We start from the raw sequence: 23781 nt of genomic DNA on the forward strand, positions 1-23781 counted from the left end.
CTTATTTTCCACAAAATTAAACCATCAAAAATTTGCCAACAACAATGCTGGGGTAATTTATTTGACTCATGGCGTTTTGCCGGGTTGTTTAGAAAGCGCCAGCCGCAGCAGCAACAACAAAAAACTGCCTGAGGCCAGCAGTGCACACACGCACACACACACACACACACACACACACACACAAACATACACAGCACACATATACAACCCACAAAAAAACACACAAACATTATTTAAAGCAAACACAGAGCGCGGCTTGTGCATATGAGCAGCCCGCAACAGCAACAAAAATAACAACAACAACAACAATATGCGCTGTGGTCATGTTGATGACGTGGACTGGGCATGGGTTAAGACTGCAATAGCGACACTGAATATGGGCTTAAGCCCAACTGGTTGACTTGATGTACACGACGCGTACATCAACGGGCTTCGGGCAGCACATAACAATTTGTATACCCATTAAAAATGGGTTAATAGAAGTGTTTCAAGGTTTTTGTGCAGATGTAACTGTGGAAAATCCGAATTTAAAGAGTATATATATAAAAAGTATACACTTGATCAGCAAAAATCGTGTTCTTTTACCCGTCCACCCCCCTGAACTCGGAAAAATCAAAGATTTCAAAAGCAGAATACTTGAAATTATCAACAACAAACCTTCCATTGCTCGCGCTGATAAAGTTTATATAAAAAGACTTTTTTATATCATATGTATGCCCCTCAAATTTCAAAAAGATCCGCCTATAATCACCGAAGTTTTTCTAAAATGTATTTCATTTTGTTTAGGGCTAAATGAGGACAGCTCGGCGCTGGGTACAAGGCATCTGCTCGTCGTGCACTCTTCCGTCTAGGGCACTCTTGCTTGTTATATGTTTTGCTTGCGGGCCTTTTATATACCGCACTTTTTGTGTTGCCAAAAATTAAACAAACTGGGACTGGGCGAATATTGCTGCGCCACACTGTGATGATGAATTGATGTTAATGCCGCTGGGGTTTGTGGCAAATACTCGTTATATGTGGCATAGCCCCTCGCCTTTGAGTTTTCTCTTTATTTTTTTGGTGGCCCGACGAACTTGGCTTTGAAAGGGTTAAGCATTTATTTATTTACATGGACATTTTTTCTGTTTATCCTGCTGTCATTTTTTTTATTTCTCTCTTCCTTTTTTTGTTTTTGTGTGCAGTTTATTAAGTCTCAAGTGGCGATTCCCAGTCTCGTGTAGTTGGCCCGCTTCGCTGTGCTTACAGCCAATTTCATGGAAAGTTGCGTCCGCCTAAAGCTGTCGTCCTTGATGGATGGCTTTTGACGCAAGCCAGCCAGCATTTGGCGGCCAATTTGATTTGTGCCGCATCCACAAGCTCAAGCGAAGGCGTGTCAGGGCACCCAGCAGTCAATCGGTGTACACTGCCTGCCTGTAGGCACTGTCCCTTGTCCAACTGTCGATTTTGGATGGCTCATACCCCGATACTGGGGTAGGGCTTTGAGCATCGAATGGCTTTTCGGTTTTCGCTTTTCTCCTGCAATGTTACGAGACTAGCATTCGCATTGGTATTCAGACAGATAAATGCGAGTGCGCATCAACACTCGGCAACACAGCTCAAGAACTGAGACTATGCAAAGCTTGAATATCAGTTTGAGCTGGTGTGTTTTTGTGCTCAATAGAGGTATGTGACGGTACGGATGGGCTTATGAGATTCTTAGCTAGGATTTACTATGAGTTGGGCAAGCTGTATGCTGTACATGTGAGAGAGATTCCAAAGGCAAACACAGCACAAAAAAAATCATAGTATAATTAATATCTCACTTTACTCTAAAAAGTTCGACTTTTATGCATTGCTTATTTCCAATAGTATATAAATTTTATTTTTAGACTTGAAAATTGATAATTATTGTCCTAAGTACCTGTGTATGTCTAAAGCGTTGACACCTTTTCCGCTCTTATATTTTTCCGTTTCTTTATATTTAATTTAATTATTCTTTTTGTTTTTTTGTTTTTATAAGTAAATTCGCATCTCAAAATTTGAGACAACTACCTGCCTTTAGGTTCAGTTAACAAGTTCGAACGAAGGTTTATCTTTCCTTTTTAAAATAAGAATGAAATTGAACATGGTCTTCAATTAACCGTTCAACTAAAACCAAGTTGGAATTCCGAGTCTGAACCGGTACAGCTTGCAGCCTTGGTAAAAAATGCATAATCTGGAAAAATTCATAAATAATATCAGAATTCAAAGAAGATAATAATGTTAAACATTATATTTATTTATTTATACTATGTATGCACAAGATTATAAACTTTAATTGCTTTTTTTAAATGGTTTAACATTATTGGATAAATACTTCTACATAAGAAGATGCATACAATATATGTATAGCTTTCAATCTCTTTCGTACCCAAATAAAAGCTCAGACTGATGTACTTTTGGATCTGCGAGTGCATTAGGTGGAATTTTACAATGTATTGTGTCTTCTGTCTTGCTGTCAGGAGCAGAGTAAACTACATAACATGCCGACAAGCCACATGACGTATTCGCCCCGGGGGCCGCGAGTGCAACAATCAGCTGCGTGCTTTCCGGCGCTTATAGCTGCCAACCCCATCAACCATTTCCCCACCACCCGCTCGCCAGATCGTGCATGTCTGTCTGAACTTTAAGCCAATGCTAAAGCGGGTCTTTGCCAATGTCTGTAAGTCGACGAGACGGATATAAATTCCCAGAGAGATAAAAGCAGCAGCAACAGCAACAGCAGCAGCCAGCGATAAATCTTTAACATGGATTTTGACAGTAAGCTGGCAAAAAGCCACCTTTTGGGCAAGAAATTTAATTTGACAGACCTTTAATACAATTAGCAAGTAATTTGGGCGAATTCCTGTAAGCAAAATTCTTAAAGAAATTTTACCAAACACAGCAACTGCTCGTAAGCCAAGCCGAAACGAGCCATAAATATTATCAGCAGCGGAAAGTTGACAACCCAAAGCGCTCCAAATAGAAAAAAATCATAAAAAAAATCATTAAAAAACATTAAAAAAACGAAGAAGAAAAAGAAGAGGCAGCAGCAGCAGGGCAACCGGCGCATTTAGCAGCAGGCAAACTGGCAGCCAACTGCTGCGCATCCTGCGCCTCCTTTTGTGGCAGGCGCGCATTTCCGTTTGTTATCGCGGCAATGTAAAAGCGTTTCCGCTTAATGCGCGCAAAGGACAACGTCAGCAGTAACAGCAGCAGTAGCAGTAGCAGTAACAGCAGGATTACATACGAATTTGGCAAGGATTTGGAAATGAGCCACCCACCAGAGACACAGTCATCGGCGCTGCCGACGCCAACGCCGCAGCTGCTGCTGCGTCTGCTCGTCGCGCAGCTGCTGATCCTCAGCATACTGAATGGTAAGTAGAAAGGGGAGTCAGTTATGAGGGGGGTGTTGGGAGGGGGTTAAAGTTCAATTTTCAAATATTTATGCACATGATTAAGCGCACAATTTGTATGGAGGAGCGCTTTATATATGTCAGCTGCACACACCTATCATATGAGCCGCGATTTATTTTCGCTAGCAATTTATTTGCACAACTATTTACGAACATTGCCAATGGCAACAGCAGCAGCAGCAGCAACAATTCAATAAATGCAACAATTTGCATCGACAACAGTCATAAATATATCTTAAATGAACAAATATTTTCTTGCTGCTGATGCTGCTGCCTGCTAGCCGGGCAAATAAAATGCGATATGGTTATGCAAAAAGCTTATCGTTGCCACAAAAGGCGGCACCAACAAATATATCAACAATAACAATAAATGCTTGTAGTTGGTGAGAACGTGGTTCAAATTTGACAATGCATTTCAATTTGTAATACATTAAAGACAAACTGAATACAGAATCAGAATGCATAATAAATACTTACTGCTATACACACACACACACACACAGACACACACACAGACGTCGAGTTATGCTGTGTATACAAAAACACATTCGCAATCAATATTTCGCTCAATAGGGTATGTAAAATACACGTTCTTATGCTCATAATAATCGCACCATTGTTTCATATCAGTTTCCAGTTTCGCAAATACGTATCGTCAATATACCACAATTATTAGTATAATTATTCAGAGCAACAATAAAACATTTGTATATCGTTTTTAAACAGACTATCACTAACATTGATTCTCTATGCCATGAAAATCGCATAGAAAGGCAATATCTATTATTTAACTATGCATTTATAAAAATAATTGCTGTAAATGTGTTGCTTTGCATTTTTGATTAAAATTGTATTGTTGCAGTGCTCTTAATAAAAGAAATGGATGGCAAGCCAGCTTAAAGCAATGAAATGAAAAATATATTGCACTAACAAAAAATTATACATATCGAAAATATTCATGTAAATGCTTGCAAGTTTTACAAAAGTGTTTCTAAGAACTTTTTAAAAAATTCCCTTTTTGCATTGCGTAAGCACTTTGCATCAATTCTTGCAAAAGTAAATTCATTTGTTGATATAGACTCAAGTTTTATTTTGATTATTGCAAACCCTTTCTGAAGGGCTTGCACATGTGAAGGGAACATTTTGATTTCTATGTGTTTGCTTTGTGAGCAGCATAAAAATATGTCAAATGCAAATTATGAGCATAAATATAAATAAATGTATAAATGCGTGTGTGTCAGCAAATAAATATGTGTCGCTTGATATGATATGTGGTTGCACCCTCGACCCGGCAGCCACATGCCAAAACGTATCTTTATGTGCGTTAAAGTCAATTTACACTTTGCTGTCGCCCAAAAGTCGCGAGTGTCATAAACATGGCCCACATGGCGTATGAGTGCCAAGTAAATAGAAGCCCAGAGCGCGCCGCAGACCGAGAAGCTGGCAAATGCAAAATAATTGCATATTTATATGGGCAATCGTAGAAGCTCCGCCCAGTCGGCTGCTTGCCCACAGTTCGAGCTGCTGTTGTTGCCGCAATGTCGGAAATATAAATTTGCATTGATGCGACTTTTAATAATCGCAGCAAATGTGCAAACATTTTGCTAAAGATTTGCTGCAAATAAATGTGTATTTCGCAGTGTCAGCATTTCATGCCAATAAAAATTAATTTCAATTAAATAAATACATTATTCAGGATTTTTCGATTCGTTATGCATGTCGAGCATTACTCAATTATATTAGCTTATGCGATTTGTTATTTGAAACTATAGATTAAGCTGACAGCACTTTACATGACTCATTCATTTTCATGCATACTCTGATATTAGTCAGCTATTTTTAACCAATTTGGCATATTCGCAATTTCAAATGAAGTTAACTGTTATGTCATAAAGCACAAACTGTTAAGCAATACCAATAAGAGATGTTATTGTTGCAAATAAAGCTTACCGAGTTTTGATTTACTTTGAACCGAAAAATAATTTATACTTAACTTATATATCTTATTCAATATAACCTTGAGATATGAGAAACCTAGAACTAAGAGAGCAGTCAAAGAATACCCGCACTGGCTTGAGATTTAGTCATGTCTGCTCTCATTGGAAGCTTTATATCTTGACAATCTCAAGTTTAAAGGCGAAATAGATACTTGTATTCATATTAGGTATGCATTGCCATCAAACAAGCTATATTAATAATATACGATAAATATAAATCAAGAATTAATAATTAGCCAGTTTTGAGTTTATATAGTTATTTTTGGTATGCTTTGGCTTTGCGGAAACTTATCTATGTTGCTTAATTTTGTGCTTTGTTCAAAGCGACTTAATTACCGTCAATTGTGTGGATTGATTGACATTTGGTTTCGGGCACTCAATCGATTGGTCCTCATTCCCAACGCAAATCCTTTCGCCAGGAACAAAGAGAATTAAAGTTTTGTGCTTGAAACCAATATATGTGCATGTTAAAGCGTGGCAGACAGTGAGATGGTAGAGATAGAGAGAATGTTGGAAAGGAATCAAATGAAATTTCAGTTAAAATCACTCAAGAGCATGAATGGCAGCGTTTTATCTCGTCGCGTTTGCTTTTGTTCTCCGGCAGCGGAAAAGGAAGCGCGTTGATAATAATAATGCCAACACTTGGCTTTTGTTTTAGTCACCGCAGAGCAACAACAATGGGATAAACTGAGAGGGAGAGAGGGAGCGCAACAACGAAAATATGACACTTAAATAGCATAAATGCGCCACTAAACAAAACCAAAATCAACGAAAACGGGAACGGCAATGGGAACTGGGCGGGAACGGGAACGGGAAGAGAGCAAGCAGACAGCGCCAGCAGCGCACAGCTGTCATAATGAAACAGTCAAGGACAATGGCGGCCAGCGGAAATACAAAGTGTACGTGTTCCGAAAAGGCCCGGTGACCTCACTGCCCCACCCGCCAACACCCCCCGCCCGGTAGCTGTCTGTCGCACCGCTGCGATAAAAGCGCCGAAACGAAATATTGTGGGACGGCTGGGCGGCGGTTGGTGGACGGTGGGCGGGCCGTGGCGTTTTGGCGGGGCCATTTATAAGAGCATCAGTTACAATAACACTGCGCGCGATGGTGGGCGTGGCCGGCCGACAACAATAGCCAGGCCATTGTCATAAATTAAAAATGAGGAAGTATATGAAATTTAACAAAAACAAACGACCCGCGGAACAACAGCAACGGCAACGGAAATACAAAAAGCGTTGATAAATAAATTTCTAAAAAAAAAAAAAGAAAAATTATGATATAAATAAACAATATCAAAAAAACAGCCCGCACAAAATGTGCCGGGCACATGGCATAAGGCCGCAGTTTGACTGCGCCTAAAGTCAAAAGCCGCATCTGTAAAAAATAACAATAAACAAAAAGAAAATATAGCCGCGGGCTAAATAATGCTTAAGCTTGAGACTAGTCTAGGTCAAGAACTTATATTAAGCGAACCAACCACTCTCTCTCTCTCTCCCTTTCACTCCTACTTAAAGCTAAATTTAAAGAATGTCCTAGAATTTGGCCCGCTTTAAGACATTCTGGTTAAGTCTCAGGCGATTTGAGCGCGTGCCGCAAATTTCCTGGTCACGCGTATTTGAGATATGTCCTTGAGTGTCATAGCATCAGCAGCTATTTCACCAACACACTCACACACAATGTCAGCTGCGGCATGCCACTGCTGCAACAACAAAAATCCACTGCCAAAGTCGTGACTGCCAGCTGCCTGGCATCTATGTCCAAGCCGCAGCGGCTTTGATGGTATTTTTAAAAGTACAACAACAAAATAGGAGGAGAGACAAGCTAACCATAAATTGTAAACGACAAAAATATACACTACAATCGCAAAAAAGTTAACTAAGTTTTCAATAAAATATTAACTGTCTATATATATATATTAAAAAATAATATTAATTTAATAATTTTGATTGCTTTTGTTATTATTTTTAATTTTATCATTACTGTTATTAACTTTGTTGCTATTATAACAATAATTACTATTACTCCCAGACTTCTTGTACATTTATTTTTACAATTTTAAGTAAAATCTCCTACAAATACATCTACCCTTTATATTATAAAAGTCTTTTAAATATTCAAAAGTCCCTGGTGATAAGTATATGCCATATATATTATATTTTTGTGTACTCTTAAGGGAAAACACTTTCTGAAAACAAACATAACCGAACCGAACTTTCAAGTGCAATTGTATAGGGTATAGGGAATCATAGCAAATGCTATTTTTATCTATGACAGCTCTTGTTTGGTCTCCTGCATTGCTCTGATATTTTTGCGGGCATTTTACTTTATTTTATATAGTATATGTTACAGCAAATACTTTTTTCTGTTGCTTTTCTGATTATTTTTAAGCTGATTTGCTCGCACGGCACGTTTCATTTTTAGTTCAGTTCAGCTCGGTGTAGATTTTCGTATGGGCTCTCGCCTTTGCGTCATCTTCGGCTTTATTTTTGGCTTTGGGCATTTGTTTAAATTAAAGATTATGCACAAGTGAAAAAAAAACCAAAGCAACGGGCCAAAAGCATGGCTTTTGAAATTTTAATGTGCGGGCCACGTGGCGTATGATAAATATGACTACTTTGCAACGTCACAGGAGAATAAAATAAAGTTGAATAAACCAAAATACACTGCCGGCTAGTTGTTTAATCTTGACAGGCAAACCTTTGCTTAGAGTCGTGTTAGCTTGTGTGCGCCATGTCGCAAGTTCTTGCCACACAATGAAGCAAGTAGTAACAGGAAACAAAACACAAAGCACAATTATAAATGAAAATATTCGTCGTAATAAGCCATTTAGCACTCAGTTTTGTTCGCCGCTGCCTTTTATATAATTTATATTGTTAATTCCTTGCAGCCTGCCAAGCCAGTCACAGCCCCACACCCTTCTGTTTTCCGCCCATCAGCGGCTACTATAAAAGCTTCATAAACATTTTACAGCTTGCAGTTGTTGCAGGAAACTGCGCCAGGCCCGTAATTGCCAGCCAGCCATTTTCCAGTTTAGCCAGCTAGAAAGCCAACTAGCTAGATTGTGAGGCAGGGGCGAGAGACCAGCGGGCTAGGTGGTATGCTGTGCGCCTTTACGGAATTGTCAAAATCCTTTTGCGTAAAACAAACTTTTATGACACTCGCACTTAAAGCAGTCGCATCTTTTTGTTAACTAAAATATTTAAATTATATAATCTTGAGAATAGGTTGAACACCTTTCTCTGACCCTGTCCACCTGGTCCAAACTATGGACAGCTGAATGGCTTTAAGCGCTTTACTACAAAGAACTTCTTTCCAATGGAAAGCATATGATATAGTGGAGATTTCATATAGCTTTAGCTTGCATATATGCTTGGAAAATAGTGATGCAAAATATTATAATTTAACCAATTTTTCCTATAGAGTAGTAATAATTAAATGACATTTAAGTCACAGTTTAGTCACAGTCAAGTCACTGCCAACGAAAATATTGTTGCATTGTTGTGCTTAATTAATATGCAGCTCTATGTAAGCCTTTACTAACATATAAATGTCAAATCCATGTTTCGTAATCCCTTATCGCAGATCCCTGCCCATTATGGTAGCCCCGCGTCAGAGTTTAATTGGACCACGTTGTTCACCTGTTTGTTGCCCGAGGTGTAAATTACAAATCTGAACAGCGCATAATGAATGAAGCAGGCCGAGTGACAAAACGGATGCCTAAATGAAATGAAATCGCAGTGAAAACGCTTCCATTTAAAACCTGGCCAAGGCTTGGACAAAAGTTTTTACGGAGCGCGACAAACTGCGGTCCAAGTTGATTAGAAAGCGGCCGCACATTGTCGCCAGGGACTGAAAGTGGGAAAGTGGAAATGAGGGAATGAGCAGGGACTACGGGAATCTGCCATTGGCAGCAGCCTAATGAGAAACTTGAAAATTTACGGTCAACGAGTTGTCAGAGTTCCGGCACCGGGGCATAGTTTCAGATGCCAAGTCAAACAATTAAGGGCTGCTCAGCGCCCTGTTCCCAATGAATTCCCATTTTAAATAAATAATTGCCAACGAAATTAAGCAATGACAGGGGGAGTTGAAGGGGAATGGCAGGGAAGCTATAATCTCAGAGCTGGGACAGGCACAGGAACTGAACTGGACCTGAGCCTGGCGAACGTAATGCGGCGATAGCTGAAGTAATGACAGGAAACAGCGATAAAAGAGAAAAAGAAAACGCATGCATTAACATTGATAAGAACCGAAGGATGACAGCAACAAATAAAAATAAAAAGAAGGCCAAAAGCGGCTCGAACAATCGTCAACTAAATGTTCATTAGCGCTGATCGGAAACGGAAGCATTCGTGGCCCAAATGACCACGCAGATAGGCAGAAGCAGAAGCTGCAGCTAAACGACTGTGCCACATTCCGCCTGCAAGCAAGACGGAAGTCACAGCTGATTTCCATGTCACATGGCAGCATGAGCACGAAACGCTTCGCTCCTGCCGACTCATTAATAATTCACCGGGCACAAATGGAGTCCAGCGCATAGAAGAGACAACAGCATCAAAATTAAAGTGCAATCAAATGCTGCTTCAAATTAAGGATACTGCGCCACAAAAGCTTTTAAGTCCTGTCCCAAGCAGAAATAAGTAAAGCCAAATGACAAAGGTTAATGCGAGGACCACACAATTGAGGGAATCGAAGGCCATCGAGTCCATTAGAGATGGCCACATTATGATAATCCGATTAGTTACACAGGCAAACTGTACGCAACTACCAGTATTATACTATATTTTTTTACATAAAAATCAAAATAAATAAATAAATAAAAAGCAGCTTAACATAAAATTAAATAAAATGCTACCTAAATATTTTGTATAATTCCCAACAGCCTCAGGCACACATAAAAAGCCTTTCCATTTGCCAACAGTCTCTGCTGAGTTTGATCCGTCGACCTCTCGCCTATTAGTGCGACGCTCAGACAGCTAAGTTGGCCACCTAGGCTCCCGCCACGCTTGAAAATAGGCAGTCAACTATTTGATATATATTTATTATTATTCTATTGCCTATCGACATTCAACTAATTATGAAAGATATGAAGCTAAACGAATATAAACCTAATCTTATAGCCCGAAGATCTTATATTAGAAGTATTATAATCCGAAGAATTGGAGAATCCATTTCCTAACTAAATTGTTGTCCAAACTAGCGGAAGCAAAAGAAGGGCCAAACTAGGCATTAATTTTAGAAATACTTATTTTGAGAAAAATTGAATATTCGGAGAATGTCAGCAAAAGATAGAATGTCATGAAATAAGACGCGAGAAGCGTTTGTCAATTCAAACTATGTGAATGTATATTTGCATATGCATATGGCATTGCACTTTAAAACTTTATATTAAAAACATAAATAAAATGTAAAGAATATTTTAAATATAATAAGCCGAACAAAATATCACGTAAAAACTAAAAAGCTAATTGACAAAACGTGAGCTCATCATGACATGCCCCGTCTCTCCCGCTTTCTCTTTTTGCGAGCACATGTCCATCTCTAGCTTACACAGCATAGGTCAACGTAGGCCAGTGTGTATGCGTGCGCGTGTGCTCGTGTGCATGTGTGTAAACCATTTTGGCGACCCAACTTGATGCTATCATCAATTGTCAAATAACCAACTGTGTGAGATTTGTGCACCAGCTGTGCCCGGCAAGAGCCAAAGCGTTGAAGCGTTCATGGCGTTGCAAATCAACACACACACACACACACACAGCAGCACGCCACATTCCACACGCACACACACACGCAAAGAACAGCATGCATGTGGTATACCCATAGAACAACTCACTTTGTGGGCTATTTGTTTTGGTCATACGCTCATTTGGCTTTTCCCAGGCAAATCGAATGCGGGACCAGCAATGGGAAAATAAACCAAAAAAAAAGAGAAAAAAAAATAGAAAAGGCAAACTCAAAAGGTTTTCCAAACGTATCCTTGGACAGGACGAATCGAAATCGGGATCGAAAAGTACGCAAAAATCAAGCGCAAGCGCCAGCCCCAGCGCAGCACAACAAACAAACAAAGAGCAGCGGCAAATAGGTGATAGCGGAGGGGCTAGCCTTAGCACGGGGAACCGCAGGAGTATAACAACAACGTACAAGCCAGCGGAATCATTGGCCAAGGTTGCCATGCTGCCAAAAACCCAGGGCCAAGCACTGAGCTGAGCAATCGTAAATCTTCTTATGTGCAGCAGCATTTTAACGATAATTTGCTTTATTGGAGCAGTTTAGATTTGGGCAGCGGACCGGCCAGAAGCTCGGACCACAAGTCAAACGACAACTAGAGCGGGCTGTGTATGTGCCTGTCTGTTAATACCCCGTACCCTTTGAAAATGTTTATGAGAGGGCATATTATTTCGAAGGTATGCAATAAACAGATGGCGGCATCTTCAACCCTATATAGTATATCTCATGCGCATAGGTATATTTAACTATTTAGCTGTCAGCTTTCAAGATATTATATTTCAAAAAGTGGAAGAAAACTTAACAATTCATTATTCATAAAGTAAAGTCTAGAGAGAGGGCCAAAAGTGGGCAAGCATGCATATTAAGACAACTCAGAGCTGGATGCAGGGTATACCGACGACGAGCAAGCTCTTCTAGGTCATTCTCTTGTTTGGATAACAGTTTGAGTTTGGGCTTGCGCTGGGATGGGGCTGGGGTTTGGGATTGGGTTTGCTGACTAGTTTTGGCAATGACCGAGACTGGGTCTTTGCCTTTTGAATGTTTCAACGTTTCCGTTTAAATGGTTTTTATAGCAAATTTATGTAGAGGAAAAACGCTTCTTAGGTTCACCGAACGACTATACGCAGCAATCCGAGACCATAAAAATCGCTCACAAACACATGCGACCAGTAGCTGGTTTAGTCTGGACCAGCTTTGAGCCACCGTTCCCTACCCTTCCCTTCCCTTGTGCTGTTCGTAGGTGTGAACAAAGATTTGCCACTTTTGCTGGTCATTTGGCTCTGCCCGGCCGAATGCCTCAATATGTACCATGAATAATGACCGTACAAATTGCTGCCAGCTCTGGCTGCAACGGCTATTGGTGCTGTTGCAAGTGTTGCAGCTGCAACTTGTCGCTTATATTTTGTTGGCTCTTTTGTTGTTAAAATGTAATCACATGCTTTTAGTTAATTACCGGATCATTTAACTGCCGACAATCAATTGGCAGATGCTTGACATAGGTCTAATATACGATTAGCCTGTGGGCAGTTAGTTTTTCTATTCAATTTAATTGAAGCTGAAGCCCTTTTTCATTTAAATAAATGAAGAGTTAACTGTCTGTTAAATCGTCATTAAAAGCTATCTTGTAGTCTGTGAAATGATATGTTTGTATGAATATATTATTTCTATTGTAAATATGTCATGTATTTCTCTCTTTTCTCTGACCCAACAAAACCTTCTATATGGAAACATAATATAACTGTCTCAAATTCTTTATTGTCTTTATATAATAATATAGTACATTTTACCATTAAATTTAAAAATTTTACTAATTAAATATTGAATTAAATATTCTTGCGTTTCCGGTGCTTGCATTCCGTTCACACTTTAATATCTGTCTCAAATTCTTTATAGTCCTACTTAATTAAAATATTTTCGCATGCCGGGACCGGAAATATGAAAAATTCCAGCAAAGTGGGCCTCATAAATTCACATCAAACAGTAGCCAGAAATAAATTTGTTCATAAGTGCGCGGAGTGTACTGGCATTTAATGAATATTTCAATTAAGACATTAATTACAAATATTTAAAGAGTTAACGAAATAATGAAGCATGCATAAATAATAATATTTTACGCATACCCCCGAGTGACACATTATTTTATTCATTTAACTAGATATATATTTGCTATTTGAAGTAATTAAAGGAACATATTTGCATATATATATCGAATTTAAGAAACTGACCCTTTGTTGATTTCGATTTTGTAATTTCCCCACACCATCTTTTGCAGCTCATGAGACTTTGCATGCATCACCTCTGATGTTGACATATCTTGCATAATAAAGAAATTTTCTTATTTATGGGCCACACAGAAAACTCTTACTTAACTGCATGTGTTTGTGTATATGTGTGTATGTCTGTATATTGCTGCACTTTCTCTGGATGTGGCTGCAATTTTATTTTTATGCCGGATGTGTACGTCAGTGCTGTAGGCCTTTGAATTATGTTAAGCTTTGTGCCGGCACTTTTATACACAGAAACACGCACACATACAAAACAAACCCCCCAGACACGTACACAAGCACACACACACACACACACATATACATACATACGTACGCCAACGCTATGCCTTGCGGCTGGCTGGCAAGTGACATTTGCCGGCATAAAAGTCAACAACTCTTGGTTGTTGTTGTTGCGAGAGTGGCTGTGGCTGTCAACAATGCCAAGGTGGTGCCTGGCTGTAGGCATTCCATTGCTGACTTTGTGGCCGAGAGCCACTTACAAGTAATTCACGTGCACCTGTTACTCATACGACCCGTTGCCCAGCTAAACAGCTCACGTAATTATTTTTACTCAGCCTAATTTGCAGCCCGACTGAAGCAGCCCCTTAAGTAAACACACAAATATGTATATGCATATACATATATTTATTTACATAAATATATATGACCGGCAGCTGTTGCCGGCACAACACATGAGACAAACAATTGGGCATATTCCGGCTGATTGGCATCGGGTGCGGCATAATTATATTCAGTTACAAGGAGCCATTGACGGGCCACTTAAGCAGAAACTTTGTGCATAAAAACAACGGTTATCGCAATAATAATCATCATAATAATATCAAGAATATTATTTGACAATAGTTTAAACGGGCTACATAAAAACCCAGCTGTTAATGCCGCCATTTTCGTAATATTGTATAGTCAAATGCATGGAGAAAACGGCAAAAACAGCGAGCGAAAAAAAAAGCATAAATATTTTGTTGTTTAGGGGCCTCATAAACTGCACAATGGCCAAATGTTAATGGCCGACAGAGCCGTAAAATATATAACCCCAAATTTAACGAGCCAACTGCCGCAAATTGATTCATAAACAATTAGTTGAGCATTGAAATTGTCCAAATTGTTGCAGGACATCAAATATTAAATTAAATTGGGTGAGCAGTGTCAACGGAAATTAAAATTAATGCCATGGCTTAAATGTGTATTTAAAGGGATAATTAGGGATATTCATTTGACAAGCAACGCAAAGAATACAATCGTGTTTGTGGAAATGTTTTGTTACTACATAAACATATACTAAAGAAAAACACTCAAATCGAACTTCACAAATCCGGTAAACTTTTGATTAATTTATCGTTGGTATGGATTCCATGTCTTTGCACATCACTATTTATCGGTTTTGTCATCGATACATCGATAGTTGAATATAATGTGAACTGTTTTACTTAAAATTACAAAATGAAATATAATATATGATATTATAATTTGTGAAAGGTAAAATTTATCGATTATTTTTAGTATTCTAAAATATATCAATAGTTTTTTTAAATATATCAAAATCTTAAAAATGTGAATAGATATAACAATTATTATCAATTTTTAGTATCGGTAGTTTTTTAACATATATGGGATCCACTTATTTTAATTCATATCAAATCTGTTGAATTTTCCTATTCACATTAAGTTATTGTTTGATCTCCTTGGACTTAAAGCCATAGCTGCCGTTTATCCATTTCATGCATATCAATAATAAACAGCAGCTCGCCCACGCGCCATTTGTAATATGATTTATGTGGCCGGCAGCACAACCGATGACTGGTCCTGGCGCCCGCACTGGTTGACCCCTCTGGTGTCAATTCCACTGCCATCGCGTCTATCTGGCTGCTAAAACTGTCGAAACTTGTAAGTGTTGCCAGGGTGATTTACTCGCGTCTAAACGAAATCGAATGCCGCCTTAATAGCCTCCGGACAGACAATTCGCATAATTTTACACGCAGACAAGCGGATGGACAGCAGGCACAAAGGCACAGATGTAGCTGTTGTTGCTCTGGACTTGGTTTGAACTTGGCATCCAAATGGAATCGTTTTCTTATTAGCAGTCCAGGCATTTGAAATTATAATGCCAGTCGACAAATCGGCAAAGTTTCGTTGGCCTTTGCCTTCTGCCACGGCTCAGTTGGCGCTGGCCCTCCTTTGGCCATAAATTTAAATTTGATTTTTATATTGGCTTTTGATATGTGCGCCAAACACTTTAACAACGTTCGCATTTTCGACATAAAAACTGGGAAAACTTTTCCCGTATCCGTTATTTATATAATAGAAAAACCAAAAACCATATAATATGAGATGAATTTTGGAATTCGCTATTCAATCAAGCTTTTGATAACTTTGACTGTAAAATATACTTAGAAGTGCTTGGCCGTCAACAATAATCTTTTATGTGAATGTGATTTGCATTTGGATATGCTTGATGAGAAACTAACTTTGAGCTACGAGTTCTTATATCAGATTCACTCTGTGGATTTATATATTCGCTAATCGCTTGTATTAAATAATAATACTAGCAATATAATCTCCATTAAGTCTCTGTTTCCCTGTCGAGTGCAAAAAAGTCACTCACATTAACCTGCACTGCTCCTTTATCTGACCTGACAATAAACACTTCACGCACAGTTCGCTTTGCAGCTTTTTCTTTGATACTGAATAACATTAAATTAATACTAACAAACATATCATATTTATTGAATCATTATATTTATAAGAATAATAAACAAAAAGAAACTGAAATTGCACACATCGTCGTGAATTAGACCACTTTAAAATAATTGGGATCAAAATCAATTTCCAGATCTGGAATATACGGAAATATTAATACGAAGAAAAGAGTTAAGACATTGTTATTTATATTTATAATTGAATGACTTGCATTGAAAATTTCAATAAAGCTTTTCAAAAGAATTCTTTATAAATAAAATTAATAAAACAACACAAACTGGAAAAATGGAAAATGAAACCCTACAAATTTCAACCAAAATTTGTCCAATGTTCAAAGTGTACAAAAAAGTCAATTAGATAAATATTAAAAAAAAAAAAAAGATAGAGCTGCAGCAAAACATTAAGTTTCGATTTAAATTTCAAATTTTAGTTAAAAGTTGCTTGGACCAAAAAAAAGCGAAATACATTATTGAAAAATCATTTGATATAAAAAGGACATGAATTTTATTCCGACTTTTTTTCTAAATTAAGTATGCTTATGCTTGTTGCCTGGAAGTGTAAATGCGACCCAAACCTATCACAAAAGCTTCTTAAACTCACCCTATAAAAAAGGTCCTCAAATAGAGACAGTTGCAATGGAACCTTGATGTAAATGCCAATAGCTGTTAATTTATAATTTAACGCTGGCATTAAGGTTAACACTAACGTTGACCATGATTTGCGCTTGTCAAGAAAAGTACAACTTTTACAGCAGCCAAAGCGCGCCTCAAGGATACATCGAGGATGTGCTTCTGTGTGGCATTTGCCTTATTCAATGCGTCAGGCAAGACGCAAAACTTTTTCATTACGCAATTTTTGGCGTTTTGCTTATGTCATGCTCATAGTTCTGAAGCACACACACACTCACACACTTCGCACACGCATATTTTTTAACAAAACCATACTCATATACACACATGTATATGCCCTATATGTATGAGCATATTAGTATATATTGTTAGTATATATATCTGGCCTGGCTTTTTTGCTTAAAAACTTTTCTAATTCCATTAACGAAACGCACATGCGTGTGGAAATGCTGGCGAAGGTCCTTTTTGTTGGCTGTTGCCACGTTTTTGTGTGTAGCCACCACAAGTTTTCGGCCACAATGCATTGGCCAAAAACCGCCCAACCCGCCTATCCCGCTCCCCAGCAAGCTGCGGACTTCGCAAATTGACTGGCGCAGGCTTTTTGAAGCTTCTTGTCTGCTCCCACAGATTTTGCACTTTTAAATAAATATCTAGAGCGTTGAGCCCTGGCGTCTTGGCCAGCTTTAATGAGCTGTAGTTCTGTAGAGATTTGGCAAGGCTCGTCATCCGCAGACCAGTTCCATGCTCGAACCAACGTCTACCGCTACGCCTCCTTCTCCTTAAATTGTTAATGAAATGAAATTTAAATTTTAAATCATTAGACTCCGGTAGAGGGTACTATAATTTTTGTACGAGATAAGTAACATACAAGAGAAGATGTCTTAGATTCTATAGCATATATATTTTTTGGATCAGTTATCAACAGCCCAGTTGATATAGCCATGTTTGTCGGTCTGTTTATTTCTTTGCAAACTGAATCCGTCTCTCTTCTCTATGCTTCTGGCATATCTGCAAAGCTGTAAGTTATTTAAGAGCATCTAATCTTCGGCGTGCCGTAGTTAGTCGTTCATGTATTTTCTTCTTTTTTTTTTCTTTTTGCCCGCCTCCGCCAAAGACATTTGATTGCTATGGTGAGTTTTAGCTTGGTTTTTCTTGACTTTCTTCGACTGTTGTTGTTGTTGTTGTTGTTCATGCTGTTATTTTGGCCTACTGTAATTTGGTTTAATTTCAGTTAATAATTATTTTCACATTTTCGGCATTGCTTGCGGTCGGCTGGGCCGCGTTGCCTTGGCGCTGGGTATCACAGTTAATTAGTTTGTAATTATTATAAATTGAGGATGAATGCTTGTGGCAAGTTTAATTGGATATTTGATGTTTTTAAATTACGCAAAAATGAGCGTGAAATATTAGCAGCAAGTAGCGCATACTTTGCGGCATAAGCCAAAGTCAGCTACATATACAGCTACAGCTCGGGCTCGGGCTCGGGCTCGGGACAGTTAGTCATGTTGCAAGTAAATTAATTTTTAATGCCTTCACAATGTCACGCTGCCTCATATTTATGTGGCAAGCGTGGCATGCCTGCAGCTGCTACTAGCTCTGTCTCTCTCTCTCTCTCTCGTGACTCTCTCTCTCCCTCTCTGTGCGTCTGCATGCTCATGTCCCTGACTGCTGCGCTTTGTCACACGTGCCACGCCCACAGAGTGCCCGCGCATATCACAACAATTAATCATAATCTCGTATTGCCCCCAGGCAGCACTTGGCCCACGTAGTCGTAGTAAGCCCCCAGCAGTACAGTCGCCACTTTTTCACCCAGATCCAACAATAAATTTTACATTCTGTGACTGCGTCTTGAGCAGCGGCCATAAGTTGGAATCAGCCTCTGCCTCTGACTCTAACTCTGACTCCATATTCTCCCCGCGTCCCCTCATACACTCAAACACAAAATATGTTTAAATTTGCCCAAGTTTCGCAACTGTTGTTATTACTTATAAATTTGTGGGGCAGCGTCTCACACGTAGTTTTGCAATAAATTAGCATGAAATATGCCTTCATGGAGACTCCGTACACCTTGCAAATCATTATAAAACCATTCCAAATACCTTGAAATTGAGTTTAAAAGCTGGGCGCTTAACATGATAGTAAAATCAATGGGCCCCATATGAAAAAGGCACTTGATGTTATTGGTTGCTGATAAAAATAGAATTTAAGCTCGAAAACTTGACTGTGAGCTTTAATTAGTCAATAATATTATTAATATTAATAACCTATAACCTTATTACAGAAATTATATAGCTAATATCTAATAATGTTAAAAGCAACTTCTGCCACACTTGACGCCATTAAATTTGAGGAAATTTAGGAACTTCCAAGCGTTCACTCCTTTACTTCATTATACAGTGTGTGCAAGGCCACAAATCTTAAACTGCATGCCAGTATGCCATTTGGAAGTTTACTATTGCAAACTGATAATAATAGTCCAAGTTACATAAGCAAAGTGCAATGTGCGATATAAATATATTTGCAAGTGCAAAACAGTTGCCCAGCTAAAACAACAGACATTTATCTGGCTTTTGTTCTGGAAACTTTAACCCTTGGCATTTGTATTATTGGCAATAATATACTCTCAACTCGAACTGTGACTGCAAATGCGAGTACGAATGTGAGCACTGCCATGTACAGTTAGACAACTTAAGCTTAGACCAACCCCTAGAACTACCCAACCATACCCTCACTTATTTAGCATGCCCAAGCAGTATGTTTGCTGTCCAGATGAGTGCGTGCACCATGCTCCATTCTCCACGCCCCATGCTCCATGCGCCGTGCCTCGGCTCATCTGGGGACCACAGCCCACAGCCTTTGTTGAGCGGCAGCGCATTGGTGGCCCAAAATTGATTCTATTGGCTTTGTTGTGATAAGGTCAAAAGTTTAATATAAATGTTGTGGCTGGCCAAAACTGAGACAGCTTGCAGGAGGTTTTTAAATTAAAAGTTGCAACTTCTTGGCTCGATAAAACAACAACTTTTGATGAAGTACGATGCGCATGCAAGTAGCTTCACGGGAGGGCTTACCATGCATACATAATTAATGTAACATGTTGCTAGGGCACTTTTCTCAAATTATTTGTTATTTTTTAAGTCCAAATATAAGCATTTGTAGACATCCTTGTGAGTGCGTGTACATGTAATTTAGTCTAATTTGTACACCCCTGTAAAGAGGGTATTATTATGTAAGTTTTCTTTATAGCTCTTTCAAGAACTTTCGCCTTCTATCTTCATCGTTATTTGGTATCGGCATTAAGATTCTTGAAAAACTATCATGACTCGGTAGTTAACAGTTTCATTAAGCTCCCATTTAAGTAAAATTGTATGAGCAACAACCACATTATATTGGTGAGAAGAATTGAAGAATCGGTTGATAACTAAGTTTGTGCACGAAGAAATGTTTGTTTTTCCAGATATACAAAACGCTGCAATTATGAGCTTCATTAAAACTCTTATAAATCGAACGACTATATTATATGCCTCCTATAAAAACAATAGGTCGGAAATAGCGCTTTTGTAGAAAAACTGTTTCACAGAAAAACTATTTCGGCGTGTTGCAGAAAACCCATGTTTTATATTAGTATTTAATGTAGTCCATTAAATCAGACTACAATATATTTTATGGCTCCCATTTTAACAATAGGTAGGAAAAAAAGGTTGCGGAGACAAATATATCTGAGCTACAAATCTTAAAGTTAATTAATTTCGGCATGCGGCAGACAATCGTTCTTTTGTGTTTAGTTAATATTTTATGTACTTTATCAAATCGAACTACTATATTAAATCCCATCGGAACAAAACGTAGAAAATAAAGCTTTCGTGGAAAAACTTTTACGAGTCACTTGTCTAGAAGACTATTAAAACTTCAGCGCGCCAAACAGAATCTTTCTTTCTTGACTTGTCAATATTTTATGTATTTTTGATTTTCTCGAAAAGCTGTTGTTGTTACTGCTAATCAACGCAATCATTTTCCATTTTTAACTATCTAGTAATTACACAAAACACAAAAAAACAAAAACGAAGAAGAAACTTCTGCTATTCTTGTAAAAAACTTGTGTGCACTGAGACCACTAATTTAATGTATTTTAAAGACTTAGTTTTATTCATTTGCTTCGCAATCCACAAGCGCCAATCCCAGTTGGCAAACACTGTGCACATTCAGCCAGCATTTTGGTCCCATAAAAAGCAATGCCTGGCTGCCGAGAGCAGGGCAAAGTTTTGTGCGTAACATGAAAAACTTCGATAAATTCACAGTTGAAACAATTACCATGAATTTTATCAAAAATGATACGCGCTGTTCGTATCCGACCATGCAGCAACAATATTTTTTAATGCACTTTGGGGGAAACTGAAACGCGTGGCAAGAGACGCTGGGCCAAGAAGCAAAGAAAAAAAAAAAACAAAGAAAATATAAGAAAAGAAAAGCGACTGTGGCAGCAGCTCTAAGAACTAAGCAGATAAGGATCGAAGCGGGTTGAAGTGGGGCCAGCATGAGGAAAATGCCAACAGCATTCCGTCTGCTGACAGATAGACCAGCAGCAGCGGCAGCAGCAGCAGCAGCGGCAGCAACGGGACCAGGAACAATACCAGGACCCAGCTTCAAGGCTGTCGGTACTGGTAAAATGTAAGCGAAAAATTGCTTGAGAAAACTTTCTCAACTTTTCAGCTAATATTTGACTTTTGCAAAATAAGTAGACGATGTGGAAAAACAACGCTGCAACATAGCATCGTATGAAAATACATATATAGACTTTTATATTTTCAATTTTATTTTATTTTTCTTCACGTATTTTTCATTTTTATTTTCTCTTTTTTTTCCTTTAACATTATGCGTGACATTTGCGTTGATGTGGTAAAAAAAATATATATAGAAATTCCTTGCAAACGCAAACATGTGCAGAGAAGCTGCTTTAAGAGCATTAGGATGTGGCAAAGGCATGTCAGTCAGCCGAACCCTAGACCAATTCAATTTCTATGGTGTGCCAAAAGGAATAAATAAATAAAAAAAACAGGAAAAACCAATATTCCAGGCAGACCACAGTTCAAATTCTCTTGCAGATGCTTGACCAAAAATGGGTTTAAACAAATTCCAAACGATTGCTCCTATATAAACCACATAATATGGTAGATCGATTTGATGTAGCTATGTGAGGTATGGCTAAGGAGTGAATAGGTTAAAAATAACTTGAAAAATTAAACAGGTTTCCAATCCAGCCAACATAAGCATATGATCTCCCTGCAATAGAAACACTATGCCAACATTTTGTACGATTTTTTAGCTGAAATGTGGCACATTTTGCGTGTGAATTGGAATACTCTCGGCAAGGGTATAAAAATAAGTAAATATGTAGCAACAGGCAACAGTTTGCTGATGTGGAGTTTATTGATTTTGCTGGCTATGGCAAATTGCAGCAAACTTTGGCCTAAACACCGCCATTTCCGGCTGCAATTGATGTTGCCGGCAATTGAAAATTTAAATTGATATTTGCCTTGGCCAAATACAGGCCGCACGGTCAAAATGTACAACTTTAATGGCCGTCAATTGCAGTCGAAAAACTTTTCTTTTAAATTCGTTTAAACTTAATATTTTGTTATTACTTGTCCCGCAAGTGTCCAACGTTTTTCTTATGTTTTCTACTTTTTTTTTTTTCTTTTTTTTTTTTTTTGTTCAACTCTGTCGCTCGCACCTACCAAAATCAAATAGATTTTGAGTAGCTTTTTAGTTTGTGCCCCAACGTTAAATGAGAAAAGTTTCTCAAGTGCTTGTTGCACTTTTCGTTTGGTGTTGCAGGCACTTCCCACTAACACTATCTCCCTCTCACTCTCTCTTTGTCTCTTATGCTCTCTCGCTCTCTCTGTAGCTCTGTGCCGCCCACAGGTGAACTCTTTTCTTTCTAACTAGACCACGTTTTTTGCTCGGCCATGCTGGTAATGATCTTTTGGTTAGCTATTTAACTTTGGTTTATCAAGCGTTTAGTCTGCCATTTAAAGCGAATGAGTTTCAATATATTTTTAGCTGCACAGCAAAAACGAAAAGTTTGGCTAAAAATATTGGCATTTGTCTTTCAATATACTGTTAGCCTTAAAGGCAGCTACTGTCATCCTTTATCGGGTTTTTTTATAAAGCTTCATAGTCTCATTGTACGCATACTCCGTTCCATATTTTTCACAGAAAAAGGCTATCGCAAGGATCTACTCGGCTCACTAAAGTTGAAGTATACAAGAAGAGGCCAAGGGGGAAGGGAAAGTCAATAAATCAATTTGCATATTTTGCAATCTCTTGCCTCTTTCTCTCACTCTGTTGCGGTCCCTTTCTCTCTCTCTCTCTTTTTCTCTCTCTCTCTCTCTCTCTCTCTCTCTCTCTCTCTCTCTCTCTCTTTCTCTTACTTACTCTCTCTCTCTCGCTCATATATAGACTTATCAAATCATCGAAAATAATTCCGTTGCCTTAGTAAGAAATCGATTTTAATTGATTGCTCAATGCGCACATTTATTGCATACTCCTATTAGTCCCTCTTTCCCTTGCACTCTCACTCTTTGCCGTTCGACCAAATGATATTTCCATTAAAATCTGATTTATTTTTAAGCCCGCTGCCTTTAAGCCCGCTGCTTTTGTCCTTTTTAAAATGCAGGACTCCCTGGAGCTAATAACTTCTGCAATTGGCACACTTTATACATTTGTTTTCATTCATTTTTTTTGTTCTTTATAGGCCACATGCACCGTGCATACCCCACTTTACTAATTTTAGTTTGTAACTTTTTCCACAATAAATAAACGCAAGCGTCTGCAGAGACTGTGGAAACTACAAGAAGCGCAAAAAGCAGAACAACAACAACAATGAAAACGAAAACGTGTCCCGACGAGACATGGGAAATCTAACAAAGGACACGCCAATGCCAACGCTAAAAAACAGTATGAAAATAATATTAAAAAACTGAAGCTGGCAAAAATTAACAGCAAACAAAGAGGCGAATGGAGCTGGCTGCTCTGC

The 23781-nt window shown here is 38.5% G+C and overlaps 1 protein-coding gene across 1 annotated transcript in view; it reads left to right on the forward strand.

Moving 5' to 3' along the window:
• The first annotated feature begins 3178 nt into the window (after window positions 1–3178).
• LOC115761477 overlaps window positions 3179–23781 on the forward strand; it is a 39089-nt gene continuing 18486 nt past the window's right edge. The window contains exon 1 of the mRNA XM_030703244.1: window positions 3179–3374. Coding sequence (XP_030559104.1) covers window positions 3179–3374 — 196 coding nt within the window. The remainder of the gene's footprint in view (window positions 3375–23781) is intronic.

The sequence above is a fragment of the Drosophila novamexicana genome, unplaced genomic scaffold (assembly GCF_003285875.2).
Source record: "Drosophila novamexicana strain 15010-1031.04,08,12 unplaced genomic scaffold, DnovRS2.1 tig00000485-arrow-pilon, whole genome shotgun sequence".
Lineage (NCBI taxonomy): Eukaryota > Metazoa > Arthropoda > Insecta > Diptera > Drosophilidae > Drosophila > Drosophila novamexicana.